The sequence below is a fragment of the Amblyomma mixtum genome, chromosome 2 (assembly GCF_055824585.1).
Source record: "Amblyomma mixtum isolate Tamu chromosome 2, ASM5582458v1, whole genome shotgun sequence".
Classification (NCBI taxonomy): domain Eukaryota; kingdom Metazoa; phylum Arthropoda; class Arachnida; order Ixodida; family Ixodidae; genus Amblyomma; species Amblyomma mixtum.
The window spans coordinates 282,798,388-282,813,589 of record NC_143013.1 but is presented as its reverse complement, the minus strand read 5'-3'; the positions used below and the strand labels follow the sequence as shown (position 1 = coordinate 282,813,589).

General features: G+C 47.9%; 1 protein-coding gene and 2 non-coding genes across 8 annotated transcripts in view; all 3 read left to right on the top strand.

The window, feature by feature from the left end:
• The window catches only part of RapGAP1 (Rap GTPase activating protein 1), a 209,558-nt gene that overhangs the window by 165,005 nt on the left and 29,351 nt on the right, over positions 1-15,202 (top strand). For all 6 annotated transcript variants that reach the window (XM_089574188.1, XM_089574190.1, XM_089574189.1 and 3 more), the window contains 2 exons: positions 711-743; positions 2,183-2,371. In XM_089574188.1, coding sequence (XP_089430314.1) covers positions 711-743; positions 2,183-2,371 — 222 coding nt within the window. The remainder of the gene's footprint in view (positions 1-710; positions 744-2,182; positions 2,372-15,202) is intronic.
• LOC149364246 (U4 spliceosomal RNA) lies at positions 9,231-9,372 on the top strand. The gene has a single exon (XR_016289307.1). It is a non-coding gene; the product is annotated as a U4 spliceosomal RNA (small nuclear RNA).
• LOC149364245 (U4 spliceosomal RNA) lies at positions 11,700-11,841 on the top strand. The gene has a single exon (XR_016289306.1). It is a non-coding gene; the product is annotated as a U4 spliceosomal RNA (small nuclear RNA).

Below are 15,202 nucleotides of genomic sequence, written 5' to 3'. Positions count from 1 at the left end.
CGTAACCAGAGATTTTCTCTGCAACAAGAATTTTCGATGGCAGGACAAATTTCGCCCTGTCTGTTTCAACGTAGAACATGAGTCGGTTTCGCGTCCGCTGACGTCTGATCAAAACCGCCACTTCCATTCGGCTGCAGTCGTCATTTCAGTGTCCAGGAAAATAGTTTGTGCCAAAATAAGTCATTCGAAACCCCGCCCTCAAAAAAAAAAAAAAGTTTCCTTGCGTGGGTGTCCAAATTAGAGTCGAAACTTCAGCAGACGTTAGGTGAAAGGGAATTTTGTAATATAATGATATCCTCCTATTGTGGTCGAAAGCTTATAGCTATCATCAAAAACAGTTCAGCAGTACAGGGGAGCGAGCGGCTACAAGTACAGAAAGGCTGCTTTCCCAGATGTTCATTTCTTTTCAATTTCACTCCCTCTTTGGACTGAAGCGGTGTTGCAGTCGCGTTAGCGAAGCCTCGTAGTGAACGTCTTCTCGGAAATGTAATTTTCAGCGCTGAGTCGAAAACGCAACGCCGCGCAAGACGTGGTTAAATTACCAGTAAGTTTGTGCTTCTTTCGTCACCACTACAACGTGAGCCTCGTGTTAAACCGGACGCCTTTGTGTCGAAACGGCTGCGATTGTATGTACGGTCGTCTTGCCGCAGTCTTTGTAGTTACTATTTTTCATTCCTCATTTTTTGTTTCCCTTTATTCTTTTTTTCCAGAGGCAGACTCAAGACCAGGAAAAGTTAGAGGAGGTAAGCGCCATTTTCTTGACTGTTGTATCTATGGGCTTACTGGCCACATACAGATGGTCCTGTCTTTGTGTCAGTACAACTCGCCGGACGCGAGAGCAAGGAAGACACTCTGCAAAGTGCTGTTTTCTTCGTGCCTCGTATTTTTTGGTGCCGCTTCGGTTAAGCTATGCCAGCGCCTCCAGAAGCGCTCGATGACTTGTATGCGGGCGCTTATAAACTCGGGGCTATGATGCAGTCGCCCACAACGCATAACTCTGTGTCTGGTGTCCTCGGGACGCGTGAGTTGAACGGAACCAACCACCAAACAAACAAAAAGCTGCAAAAAAAATGTAGACAAAAATTTTCACCGCCGGTAGAAGATAGGTGTCGGTATTCGGAGAAATATTATTCTAAGAGCATAAAATATATACGACAAGGTTGGAGCATATGTTTATATAACGAGGTGTTCACAGTCTTAAAATGACAGCGTCGTGATGGAGGGAGACGGACGTTATAGACGTGACCCGCGTATGAGGCGAGAAGGGATGGCATAGCTGCTGTAAAAACGCGCAAACCAGATCGCGTTTACTTATGAGTCTCACCTGCATGCGTATCCGTCTTTGCCAAACGTAAACTGGCACAGTTGGTTTGTTTCTAAGCAGCGTACTGAACCACTTATGTCAGCCCTTAAGCTCTGAATCAATGTAAAGTAAGGTGAGCCCTTACCCTCACGTTCTGACACCCTTCGGTCTTCAGGGGTGTCGTAAAGGCTCCATCATACGGCTGAGAAGCAAAAACCTGCTGCTTGGTTACTTTTGGCAAATAAGGTGCGTATACTGCGCGGCGGGTAAAGTTTTTGCATATGGAGATCCAGTACGGCGTTAACAAAAAGTTCTCATTATCGTTTGGGAGGGAAGGGAGAGGAACACTTTTCGAACTCTCTCAGATGCCTGGAGGGTTTTGAAATGTACTGTTAGTGCGTTTCAGTAAGTCAGTCGTGCTCACCTTTCATTCTAGTCGATGAATGCGGCACCTATAGGCATACTGTCGTCGATTATATGGACACTCGTTAACACTTCCTTGTTACGTGGATGCTGACGGAGGAAAATGTAGTGGAATTGACGGGACGGTAATATAAGATATTTTCAAGCTATTGTTCTTGTGTCCGCATATCTGCAGCGCTTTCTTGTGCATAAAGTTGTTCCCATACAAATCTCTCTATGAAAGGTGACCCCTACCCCTTGAGAAGGCCAGCCTTTTTTAGAAACCCTCACTTCGTCAGGCCTAGGCCTCTTCAGGCCTTTTCCTCAAAAAAAAAAAAAAAAAGCCTCCTTCGCGTCGGGTCAGAAGATTGGCCCGTGTTTACAAAGACTTGAATTACTTCAGTAGGTTTTTACCCACGGGAAGTGTTCACGCGGGGCTTTTGGTTTCTCACTCGCTGTTAATTCTCTCTCTCCCAGATTCTCCGCAAGCAGGGCAACTACCCGATGGTGGTGCTTCCCGTGGCCGGCGGCTACTGGGTGGACGGCGTAGACTGCGCCTCACCCTCGGACGTCTTCGACAGTGTCTTCGTGCCGGGACACTTCACGCCGGCCAAGATCAACAGCCAGGAGATCGCCACCACCTACCGCAAGCACTTCCTTGGAAAGGTGCGTAGAACATTTCCCTCTTTCCCTTTCTGTCTGCTCAGAAGCATACGTCAGTCTTCGACAGGGCGCGAAAGCCTATAGTTCTTTTTAGGTCCCAAGTCACACGTTGGTTCCAGACTGCGGGAAGCTCAAGCCTCACTCCACAAAAAGTACGCAAGATCCCCAGGTGATCGAAATTATTCCGGAGCCCTCCACTACCGCACCTATTTCTCCCTTTCTTCTCTCACTTCCTCCTTTATCGCTTTCCTTACGGCGCGGTTCAGGTGTCCATCGAGATGTGAGACAGATACTGCACCATTTCCTTTCCTCAGAAACAAGTTTTCAATTCGAAATTAATTCGGACTGCTCCACTATACGGCACCTTTTTCTGTCTTCTTTCTTTCAGTCCTTCCTTCCTTCCCTAACGGCGCGGCTCAGGTGTCCACCGACTAGTAGACACCTACTGTTTACCGTGTTGCCATTACCGGAGAACGGGAGCGCACGTGCCGTCAGTGCGCATGCGCAGTTCGCCTGCCAGGTGGCGCCAGGTACCTGGCGGCTGCGCTCATGCGCCTGCCACATCGGGACCAATCAGCGCATGTTCAGTGGCGGTGTGGCTCCCAGTGTTCAGTGGCTCCCAGTACTCCGGTAACGGTAACATGGTACGCTAAAGGTGTCTAGTGAGACAGTTACCGCGCCTCTCCTTTCCTGAGTTTCCCCATAACCAACTATCTTGTAAACAGGGCGAAAAGCAGGCCGTGTACCGTGATATACAGGACAGAGCCATGTCCTGTCTTCTTCGTTCCCTAAATTTGCCACTCGCACAGTTTCCAAGAATGAAAACTAGCTCGTCCCCAAACGCTGATGCATCGCGTGTCAACGCTTCATATTCTTCGCTTTATCCTGTCTAGCTTCTCATCCTCTATCTTGTGCTGGACAGTGGGTTTTAATCAACCCATAGGTACGGCTCCCACAGTAGAGTGTCTAATATAGTGTCCTACTGCTATTTCGGTCACATTTATGTTTCTATATGATTTCATTCTCTCAAAGGCACAGTCCCACAGGATGAATGTTTTTTGCGGACGTCCACTTTAAATCAAGGCAGTAGTGAGCTCCACCTTGCCTAGTGACATAATATGGCTGTTTAATTATAGTGCGTATATTCGAAAACTTTCAGTCCTATTCTAGTTCTTTGCGCTTGTAAGCTATTCGTTCCCCTTTTTTTCCAAGCTATATTATTCTCATCTCTGTAACGGTTCCTGCTATTTTTCCATTCTGTTTGTATGCCCCCTGTATGCCAATAGTCTTCCCTTGCTGGTCTCTCCCGCTAATATGTTAAATTAGCTTTCACTATACATGAAATTGAGAGCTTCAGGAAGGCTGACCACGACGTTCTTAACGTCTGAATGTATAGCTCTGCAGTCCATCACAACATGTTTAATGTTTTCTGAACGACTCCAGCAGGTTACACAAATATCGTCTCCCTTCTCATACTTACTTCATCTTGCCTCGTTCTAAAGTAAGCTGGTCTATTCTAAAAAAGAAGGGCACTGCCTTTTTAATTGTCATGCGGCCTTTATTTCTTGATTGTAATTCCCATTTTAATTCCGCCATTTCCACCGCCGCCATTTTAATTCAATGAGTGTTCAGCGTCTGCATGGTCGCGCTGATGCTTTCAGCAAGTCTTTTTTCCCAGCACAATTGCAGCATGGAATGAATTACCCGCATCAGTGGCCTCCGAGCACGACGCACTTAAATTTAGGACTAAACTTGGAGCCCATCTGAACAAATAACTGCAATGGTTTCCATTTTGCGTAATTTTTATTGTTTCGAGTTTATGTGATTGTGGCCCATGTTGCGTTTTTTTATAATATCGCACTCTTACTGTTTATAGTCGATTTTGGGAGTTTTTGAATTTTGCTTTGTTACAATTTATGGTATCCTTTTATTGTTATTGCATTACTGTATTGTAGTGCCTGCCTGTTCTCGTTTTTCTATTACTGACCATAGATACCTATGTTATAGATCACTCCCCCCCCCCCCCCCCCCCCCCTATGTAATACCCCACTTAGGGGCCTTTAAGGGATAATGATGATGATGATGATATCGCTCTTTCCAAATCGGTATTGTCACATTGGTTGTTTCGTTTCCATTTCTTGTCTCCAGTCTCGGATTCGCGGACTTTTTTTTTATGGTCGTGGTAACTTCCTTTTCATATGGTTGACATGTGTACTCCGTCGTAAGCCGTCTAGTCCTGTTTATCCTCCGCGTGTCCACGTTTTTACTGTACAAGTACTCCAAGACTTTGGCGGTCGATTAAGGATGGGCAGGTGGATATATACGCATCCCCTTGGTATTGGTGTGGCTGCGAGAGCCACCATGCTTAAGTTAGTTATGTTTTGCTTTGTCTCCCATTGCAGTTGTGCTTCCGATTAAGCAATGCCACCTAGCAGAAAATAGAAATTTTATGCGAACAGGGAAGAGCTGTACGTTCGTTTCCATCGAGTCTTTGGCGCATTAGATTCGTGCTGCGTTTTCGAACGTTTAAAATAGCAAACGGCTCGCATAACTTTGCTGTTTATTTTTTCTTGTCCATTCTTCAGTTAACAGCACGCAAATAATTTACCATCGGTGGGAGTTACCTTTTTTTATAGTTCAGATTTAGAGATGTTTCTCAGCCAATATCGTCATTTGAATCTGAAAATTGTTTTTGAGGAAAGGCAATGAATGTCCCACTTCTCGGTGGATACCTCAACCGCACCGTGAGGGAAGTGAGGAAGGTGGGTGTAAAAAGAAGAAAGAGATGAGGGAGGGCCGTAGTAGAGGATAATTTGAATTTAAAAATTGGTTTTTTGAGGAAGGAATTAACTGTCTCATTTATCTCGCTGGACATCTGACCCGCGCCGTAAGGAAGGGATAAAAGAGAGAAGAAAGAAAGGACTAGGTGCCGTAGTGGACGGCTCCGGAATAATTTCGACCACTTGGTTAACGTTCACTGACATGCACAGCACTGACATGCACAGCACACGAAAAATTGAAAATTGGTCTTCAGGAAAGGAAATGACGCAGTAGTTGTCTCACAAATCTCGGTGGACACGCTTTTTGCATTCCGCCTCCATCGAAACGCGGCCGCCGCGGTCGGGTTCGCACCCGGGTACTCCGGCTAAGCATCCGAGCGCCCTAACCGTTGAGCCACCGCGGCGGCTGGAATAATTTCTACCACCTGCGGATATATGCACTGATATTTTTCACATCACAGGGGAGTCTTTTGCGTTTCGCCTCGTACTGTGCCCGGCGGTGCTTAAATATTTCAATACATCCTTTGTTGGCGCGTGCCAGTTCTGTGGGGAGGTGGCTGACACCTTCCACATGGTTTGGGCGTGTCAATCAAACCCATCTGTTCCCCCCAACACCAATCCCACCAGAGACGACTGGGAGGCGGCCCTGCTCGGCTGTCAAGACCTAAAGAGCCAAAAGGCCTTGGTTCAACGGACGCGGGCGGCGTTGCTTGCCAATGGGGCACCGGAATAGGGGCTCCACCTAGTATTCTAAGGGAAAGGGCCAATAGGGTACTACCGAATCACCTTTCTGTAAAAATTTAATTGCCCATAAATGTTTTTCACCACCACCACCATCGAACCCCCCCCCCCCCCCCTTTTCCCGGTGGGGCCACTGCCACAGTCGCGTACATGAAGGAGGGAGCAGAGGGATGCGCATGGCAGCGACCGTTTCCGCCGAAGCGACGACGGCGGCTGCGTGAGCAAGGATCAAAGGCTTGTCAACTATCAAGGGGCAAGGGCCTGTGGATTGGCGTGTACGCTTTTATGACTAATGCATGCAGATAAAAAAAAAGACAGGTGAAAAGGGGAGGAGATTAGATTCCCGTGGAATCGCAGGTACAAATGAGATCATCCCCAATGAATGAATGAATGAAAAACTTTATTGTACAACAAGTGTTCTTTATCGAAGAGTAGGTGGAGCCCTCAGTCCAGGGCCCCAGCGGCCTTTGCAGTCTTGCAAGCCCTGTCGATCAGCTTGAGCTGCTCTTCAGGCTTCGAGCTGGACAGCGCAGCCTCCCACTGCTCCGGTGTTGGTGTGTTGTTTATCGGCACTGCCTGCATTTTCTGACAGGCCCATGTAACGTGGTAAAGCGTTGGGTGTTCACCGCATAGCGGGCATTTGTTGGCATATGTGGTAGGATAGATTTTGCTGAGTAAACTGAGATTGGGGTATGTATTAGTCTGCAGTTGTCTCCAGGCGACCGACTGCTCTCTACTAAGGTCTTTGTGGGGAGGAGGGTAGGTCCTCCGGAGGGCTCGTTGGTGTTCTAAGATGGCTCCATACCGTCTAGTGACTGCGTCCAGTTCCCCTTCTGTGCGCGCCTCCCGGTTGGCGTATGCTCGGGCGTTGGCGTCCGCACATTGGTTCCCTTTGACAGCCTCATGGCCTGGTGTCCACGTGATGAAGCAACTCGTAAAAGTGATCGTCCTCGCCTTGAGTATGTGAATGGCTGCAGTGGATATGCGTCCACTGCTGTATCTTCTGCACGCCTCTTGCGAGTCTGTAATGATGTGTGCATGGGGCTCGTCACTCTGCTGGGTGATGGCGAGTGCAATTGCTGCTTCCTCAGCCTCGAGGATGTTGTTGGTTTTTATCGAAGCGCAGTTGATTTCCCTGAGCTGGTGATCCACCACGCTGGCTACCGAGCCGTATCGGTGTTTGTATGTTGTTGCGTCAACGTATAATACGTCTTTTGCCCCGGCGAAGCTTCTTTCGTGGAAATCAGATCTTGCCTTTCTTCTCGCCTTATGTATATCGGGATGCATGTTTTTAGGAATCGGGCTGACCTCAATGATCCTCCTGATTTCATTTGGAACGCTCTCTGTGCTATTGATTTCTTTCAAAGCGTCCCTCATGCCGAGCAACCGCAGCGTGTTTCGGCCTGTTGCGGACAGTACCAGTCTTGTTTTCTGCGCGAGAAGGTGGGCCTCGATATGTTCTTGTACTGTGTTGTTTATGCCCAGTTTAAGGAATTTCTCCGTCGAAGTGTTGACCGGCAGTCCGAGAGCGCATTTGTATGCTTTTCTAAGAATTGCCTCTAACTGCTCCTTTTCTTGCTCGAGCGGTGTTTGGTAGGGGACGCCGTATAAGATCCTACTGACCACGAGGGCCTGTACTAGCCTACGTGTGTCTTCCTCCTTCATACCTCTTCTTCTGTTGGAAATTCTTGCAATCATCCTGGTGATCTGTGCTGTGGTATTTGCTAGCTGTCTGACCGTGTGATCAATACGACGGTTGCTTTGGATCCACATGCCGAGGATCTTAACTTTCGATACTTCCGGAACCTTCGTTTCCCCTATGTAGATATCTATGGAGTTTTGCAGATCATACCCTTGTCTGTAGACTCTGAGCACCTCGGATTTTTCAGGGGAGCATGCGAGTCCACAGTGTCGGGCGTATGCGTTGACCGTGTCTGCTGCTCGCTGAAGAAGCTCTTGTTTTTCTCCTAAGGATCCCCTTGTCACCCAGATTGTGACATCATCTGCGTAGATTGCATGCCTGATTCCTTCAATTTCTTCAAGCGCCCTTGCTAAACCAATCATTGCAATATTAAAAAGCATAGGTGATAACACAGAGCCTTGCGGTGTTCCTTTTTCGGGGGTGTTGAAGGTGTCAGTCCTGATGCCTCCTATTCCAATGGTAGCGGTTCGGTTAGTCAGAAAGGCTTTCACATAGTTGAATATTCTCTGCCCACAACCCAGTTTGCTAAGCCCCTCCAGCACAGCCCTATGACTGACGTTGTCGAAGGCCGCTTTAAGATCGAGAGCGAGCAAGATGTTTTCTCCATATTTTGGAACGGTAGTAAGCACCTCCTCCTTGATCTGCAGGAGAACGTCTTGTGTCGATAGGTATTTTCGAAATCCAAACATAGTGTGCGGCATGAGTTCGTTGTCCTCAAGGTGGGTCTGCAACCTGTGATGCACAACTCTCTCGTACACTTTTCCCAAGCATGATGTTAAGGAAATTGGTCTAAGATTTTCCAGGTTTGGAGTCTTTCCGGACTTCGGAATCATTACTATTTCCGCATGTCGCCAGTCGTCCGGGAGGGTCCCCTGTTCCCAGTGTTTATTGACGAATTCTGTGAATCTTTTGATTGAATTGTCATCCAAATTTCTTATCATGGCATTAGTGATGCCATCCCTCCCTGGTGTTGTGTTCTTTGTGGCGGACATCACAGCGTGTCTGACTACTTGTATGGTAAGGCTGACTGGTCTGTATGGTATGGCTGGTCTGACTTCTTGTATGGTAAAACAGTGATAGGCAACAACGCTAATGGGGAAGTTAACGCGGAAGTTCAAGAGCTAAGACAAATAATTCAGACGCTCAGGGCAGAAAACGCCGAGCTGAGGCAGAAACTAAACGATCTGATAGACGAACTAAAGTCCCAAAGAACAGGGCAGAACAACACTAACCCGCAAACAGATGAAGATCACGCGACAACTATAGGGCGCCAGGAATTTACAATCATCCCCAAACCCCTTCCGCCTGTGGAAAGGAAGAAGTGAGTGTAGCACGTTGATGACTCACTCCTCGCGCTTCGGGTACGGCCGCGCGGCGAAAGGAAAAGTTCCGATGGCAACCGCACGGTTTAGGACATACGTCAAGGAACATATTCGATCGTAAACCACCTGTAATTTGCACCTCTTGCGGTATCCAAATAAACGCCCTGTGCTAAGTAATCCAAAAGCCATTTCCTGAGCCCTTTCATTTTTGAAGTTTAATCAGTGTGACTGTTTCGAGTACTGACGTGTTATGTCTAACCCGCCCACCTTAGAGGCATGGCGAGAAGGACGTCTCGGCACTGCAGCTGTGCAAGGTCAGCTTTGCGCAGAGGCAGTGTCGCATCCCATGAAGCCTCGACTGAGGAGCGACTATTGCTAGTTGAAAACTTTTCCCAATGCCCCGCCTGGACGACGTGAAATACCGTCGGCCGAGGCAATTTTTGGCTGGCCCTCCGGGGCCCCGTAACCAAATACAAAGGAAGACTTGTAGCTTAAGGTTTTGCATAAGACTCGCTACCTATAAAGCGACCTAGACATTGTGGGTTTGGGCGTTCGCTTATCTCTTGTGGCATCATGTAACAATGCAGGGAGCGGCGCCACAAAGTAGCCTGAAGGGATTCGCCCGCTTAATATATCTACCACTCCTTGTTTTGTCTAGCAGGAATCACCAGACGCCATTGGCTGGAAGGGGGACCCTTGACGGGGAGAGAGAGAGAGAAAACTTTATTTACAGAGGAATTCGGGGCACGCCCCAGGGTCCCCGCACGACCCCACTGCACTCAAGTGTTTATGTTCCGAAGGTCCATAACACTGGCAGCACGGCCGGTGGCGATGGTCTGCACGGCCGGGTCCTCCGAGCGCAGCAGGGTCTCCCAGTCCTCCCAGGTCTTGAGGTTCTCTAGGTCCCGCGGGGGAGGGTCCGCCGGGCAGAGGGAAAGGATGTGGAGGGAAGAGGCGAAGGGTTCTGGGCATAGATTGCATGCCGGAGTGGGGAAGGAGGGATGATAATGGGCTAGGGTAAGGGGTGAAGGGAGTGTGTGTGTCTGTAGTCTGCGCCAGAGTGTTGACGGGGAAAAGCCGCTGCTTTCTTGAGTTGCATCTGACTATACATACCTATGTTAGTAAAACAGCGCTGGACACGGGACAAAGGGAGAACAACACAGCACATGGCGCTTGTTCTCCCTTTGTCCCGCGTCTAGCGCTGTTTTACTTACATATGATGTACCAACTTGCCCAGGCCTCCGCCTTATACATACCTAACTCAGGACGTTCTACGTCCGCCGCTTATGAACGTGGGTGGCGCTGGTGAACACTCTCAAGGTTAGGTTACTTGTAAACATAAATACCCCCGAAAACAGAAGATTTGACAGCCGTAGCTCAGAGGTAGAGCACCGGACGCGTAATTCGGAGGTCGTGGGTTCGGATCCCACCGGCGGCATGTGGTTGTTTTTTCTTCTGCTTTTCTAATCAATTAGCTTTAAGCGATAACATATTCAGTAATATTCTAAATTGATCAACACCACAAAACATAAATTAATTAAAAAAAAAAATCCCCTGTGCTCCTTGGTTTCTGTGGCTGTTGGCTTCTGTAATATAAAGGGTGTTTCACCTGACACTACAGAATTTTTTAAAGTAGACTTTTTGAGTTAGATGAGCGCTTTTTTCGGCATGGCATTGTCAGCGGTATAGTGCAATCGAATACAGCTAAGGCATGTTAACTAGCAGGCTAGTTAACTAGTATTTGATATTTAACTTTTTAACTATTACTGTCAGGCTTCTAAATGATTGACAGGCGTGTAGCGCACGGCAAGTAATCTCCATATTAGTTTTTAGAGTTTCGAAAACGCGTTTACCCTCGTCGCTGTAACTCAACAAATTTTGGCTACATCGCGCCAAAATACACACAAGGCTCCCGTGTGCTGTGCGATGTCAGTGCACGCTAAAAGTTCTCTAGGTGGTCGAAATTATTCCGGAGCCGTTCACTACGGCGTCCCTCATAGCCCGAGTCACTTCAGGACGTTAAACCACCGCTTTTTCATAGTATTTACTATTTTAAAACTGGCATAAACCGTGAACTGTATATCCATGCACCAATCTATGTTTCGCTACGCCGTGACCATCCATTAAAAGTTAAGGAAATTCACTGTAAATCAGAAATGTACAAGTATACTTTTTTCGCAAGTTCTATAAGAGATTGGAATAGGCTCTCTGAAGAGGTAGTGTTAATTACATCATATGGTGCATTCTCTTCATCTGTGTGAAGGCTGTTGTTGGGCCGTAATGATGCTACGTTTCGTGGTTGCATTGTACGTGTAGCAATTTGTTACCTTTTTTCGTTCGCATGATGTGTTATTACCTCCCCCCCCCCCCCACTCACTGTAATGCCCTTTGTGGCGCTGTGGGTATTACAATAAATAAAAATAAATAAACAAACCATAAACCAAACCAGATTCCCTCGCATCCCCAGAGAACATGGTCATCATCCATATTCTCACTCCTCGCGCTTTCAAGCACGGTCGCGCGGTGAAGGAAAAAGTTCCGATGGCAAACGCGCGATTTAGGACATACGCAAGGAACATATTCGATCATAAAACGCCTGAAATTTCCACCTCTTGCAGTATCCAAATAAACGCCGGGTGCTTAGTAATCCACATACCATTTACCGGGCCCCTCGTTTTTGAAGTTTAATCAGTGTGACTGCTTCGAGTACTGACGTCTTATGTTTAACCCATGCATGTTAGAGGCGTGGCGAAAAGGACGTCTCGGCACTGCAGCTGTGCAAGGTCAGCTTTGCGCAGAGGCAGTGTCGCATCCCATGAAGTCTCGACTGAGGAGCGACTATTGCTAGTTGAAAACTTTTCCCAATGCCCCGCCTGGACGACGTGAAACACCGTCGGCCGAGGCAATTTTTGGCTGGCCCTCCGGGGCCTTGTAACAAAATACAAAGAAAGACTTGTAGCTGCGAAATACTTGAGACCACCTGAGGATCTTCAACTTGTACTTACATCGCACAGCACACGGGCGCCGTTTACAAGCCGAGGCCTTTGACCAGCGTTTGTCTACTTTTTCTTGACTCACGCGTTTAGGATTGTTCTTTGAAATAATTGAAATGTGTACTCTACTGCAAAGTTAGTTATTTACTCTAGGAGCGGAAAAAAGTAATATAATGGTTTGGGGGAGGGGGGGGGGGGGGTGAACAAGTCGGGGCACTTGCTTAATCCTGGGCTTCCAACGAGATTAGGCCAGAGTCGTCGGCTGCTTTTTGCACCCGTGTGCCCCCTCTGTCGGTGGCGGGTCAGTGACGCAACAGCCTAACGAACCTCATCCAGCGTGCCGACAGGCCCGTTTTACTTGTGCCTCTTTGCGCGACCGGGCAAGGCAAGGCCGTTTATTACACGTGGGGAGCAACGGTCACGTACAGCTGGAGAGGCCTTTCTTCCCTCCGTGTGAGCAGTCCAACGCGAAGATGCTGTCGCGCACGTTTGCAGGGTATGCGCTCTCTGAGTGAGAATGCGAGTTGTGTCCCTGCTCGCCGGAAAGGCACCATCCTCCCCGTGACGCAACTGTCGCTGGCATGTCTTCGTCTCGCTCTGGAAGCTGTCTTCTTCGCTTAGGTCATTTGGGAGAAGGAGCTGCAGTGTTGCAGCGAGGAGACTAATCCTAGCGTCACGGGGAAGCTAATGACATTCGCGGCGTATAGGGAGGCATTGCGTCAGTTTGTTCGCTGGCAAAGTTTGACGACGACACGGCGCTTGCTAAACCCGCCTTTGAACGGCACGGGATGTTCGCTGTACTTTAGGCTAAACTGTAGCAGCGCGTAGGAGTTAACAGTGTTTGCAAAACGCTCGCCGGTTTTGTCACCCCTTCCTTGCGAGGCATCGGGACCGTCACAGTGCGGGTTATTAGTTTTGGCCGTATTTCTCTCATACGATTCCAAAGCGAGAGAGAGAGAGAGAGAAAAACTTTAAAGCGAGGCGAACATAGCAGGTTGCGAAAGGAAGTTAGGTGGGCGGATGGGTTTAAGCAGGCGCAGCATAGGTGGTAGTTGGAGAGGTATTTGTCCGTAGTTATGCTGATGATGATGATGACGACGAAGGTGATTCTGACATACCATAGCCCGTATGTATTGAAGAAGTGAAGGGGAGAGCGGCCCCGATTTTTGGTGAACAAAGCAATTAAGGCGCCAGTTTGTTTGTTTTTTTCTTCTTTTCGTATAGCTGCTTACCAAGCAGTACAACACATGTCGTTTGCTTAGATTCTCCGGCTTCAAAGTTACTTAAAACGTCACTGTATCGTTGAACAAGGCCAGCTCTCCATTTACATTGCTCTGTCCCGTTCAGCGGAAAACCCGGCGTCGGCATGACTGGAAAGACCTGATTGGTAAAGAAGGCAGTAGCGTAAAAAAAAAAAAAAAGATAAAAGTGTGATCAAGCAGATTCGAACGGCTGTCCTTTTGGTTTGAGGCCGGGAAAACATTCTTTGAGTGGGATAAATGAAGGCCTCGTATGAACACCTCGCACCACACAGTAGGCGAAGTGCATTATAAGAACACTTAGTTAGAGTCACTGATTGCCGTCAACGATTAATATGGACGATGATGTGTAATAAAGCAGTACGTGATGGCAACAAACGCGTCGATGACTGCGAAAGGGTTCGCAGGAGACCCTAAGCTACCGTAGGTACCCATTTAAGCTGTCGCGTTATTCTCTTAAGGTGAACTTAAGTGTCCCCCAAGTTCTTCGGTTCTGCACTGCCTCTCGTTTCTATAAAAATGCCCTCACTTCTATAAGTAATGCCGCCGTCTGTCCACACGAGCTCATTATCTCAGGGATTGTCTCAGGTATTCTTCACCGTGGCGTCTCGTGAGGCCTCTGCGCCGCGTTATGCTAGCAATAACGTTAAGGATAATATCGCAGTCATGCATTTCTCTCGTTCTTGCAAAATGAAAAGAAAGATAAGAGAGACCGTATTAAAGAGAGTACCTCTGTTGATTTATTAGCCAAGGTTTCAAGCAGAGAAAAAAAATATAGATATCCAGCGCTCTACGTGCTCTGAGCCAAGCGTTATCGTATAGACGCCGGTTGGAGCAGCTAGCGGAACGAATCTAGACGAATTGGCTAACTCCAGCTGCACCATAATAAACAAGAATGGAAAAACAGTGTGGTTGAGTCAACGCAAAGGTATAGCGCTGGTGGAGAAGTGATAAACGTAATTAACTTAGACTTAGGGTGTACAGGGAGAACCGAATGAAGGCTTCATACGCTGCGGCGGTATGCTTCGTTCAAGGATTGTTGTCAATATACATTCTTTTTCCGTAGTCTTCAAAAACTCTTATTCGATTCCGGGTGGATCGTTTTAATGCGTTAACAATTTTCGTTGCTGGCGATTCTGTTGTAGCTCCGCGTTATGGGTATGATGTGATAGCGTTAATGCGTTAATGCCCATATATTGGTCATTATTGGTCATTATATTGGTCGTTATCGGAATTGGTCATTATCTACCCTACAGTCATAACTCAATGGAGTGCATAATGCAACCGCGCAAAACGACGCAGGAGGAAGTGAGGAAAGCACAGGACAAGACGCGGAACTTCAACTAAGGTTTACTACAGGAAAACCACATTTATACAGGAATCGTAATCACACCTGACAAACAGCCGACACCATCAAATAACACAGGCACGTGGGCGCGCGTGGCACAAGTTAGCATCTAGATAGTTAAATTCTTTCTTGGATAGGTACTGAAGTGGAGCTGATGCAACGGTCATTTTCTTTTTTTTTATGTAGTATAGGCTTCGAAAATTTCCCTGCTAAGCTGGGTCGTCAATTTTTTTCAACACAATTGTGTCGCGGAGCCTGGGCGTGCAGTTACTACAATGGCGACAATGTTTTGCCAGTTCCCTGCACCATATTGCACATGCCCGAAAGCTTTTTGGGCGCCGTGAACACCACCGGGACATCACTATTCGTGGCCACTTTTTTTGAGGCGATGGGAGATCTGGTGGAAGTGTGGCATTGCCACGGCTCTCCGTCGTTGCGGTTCTTCACTTGGGCTGTGCTTCGGTGGACAACGAGCTTCCTTGGCCAGGGCTTCTATCACCGAGGTGACCATCTCTCGAGGAAAACCAGCACTACTCAGACGCTGTAACTGAAATCGCACGCTATCCTGCATTTCATTTCATAGATCGCGGGGTGCACTCATAGCACTCCTGGCGCAGTGGTGCAGCGGTTAAGCGATGCACCAATGCCTCCAGGCGGGTGTTTCGATTGCAGCTACAGATCGGGCTTGT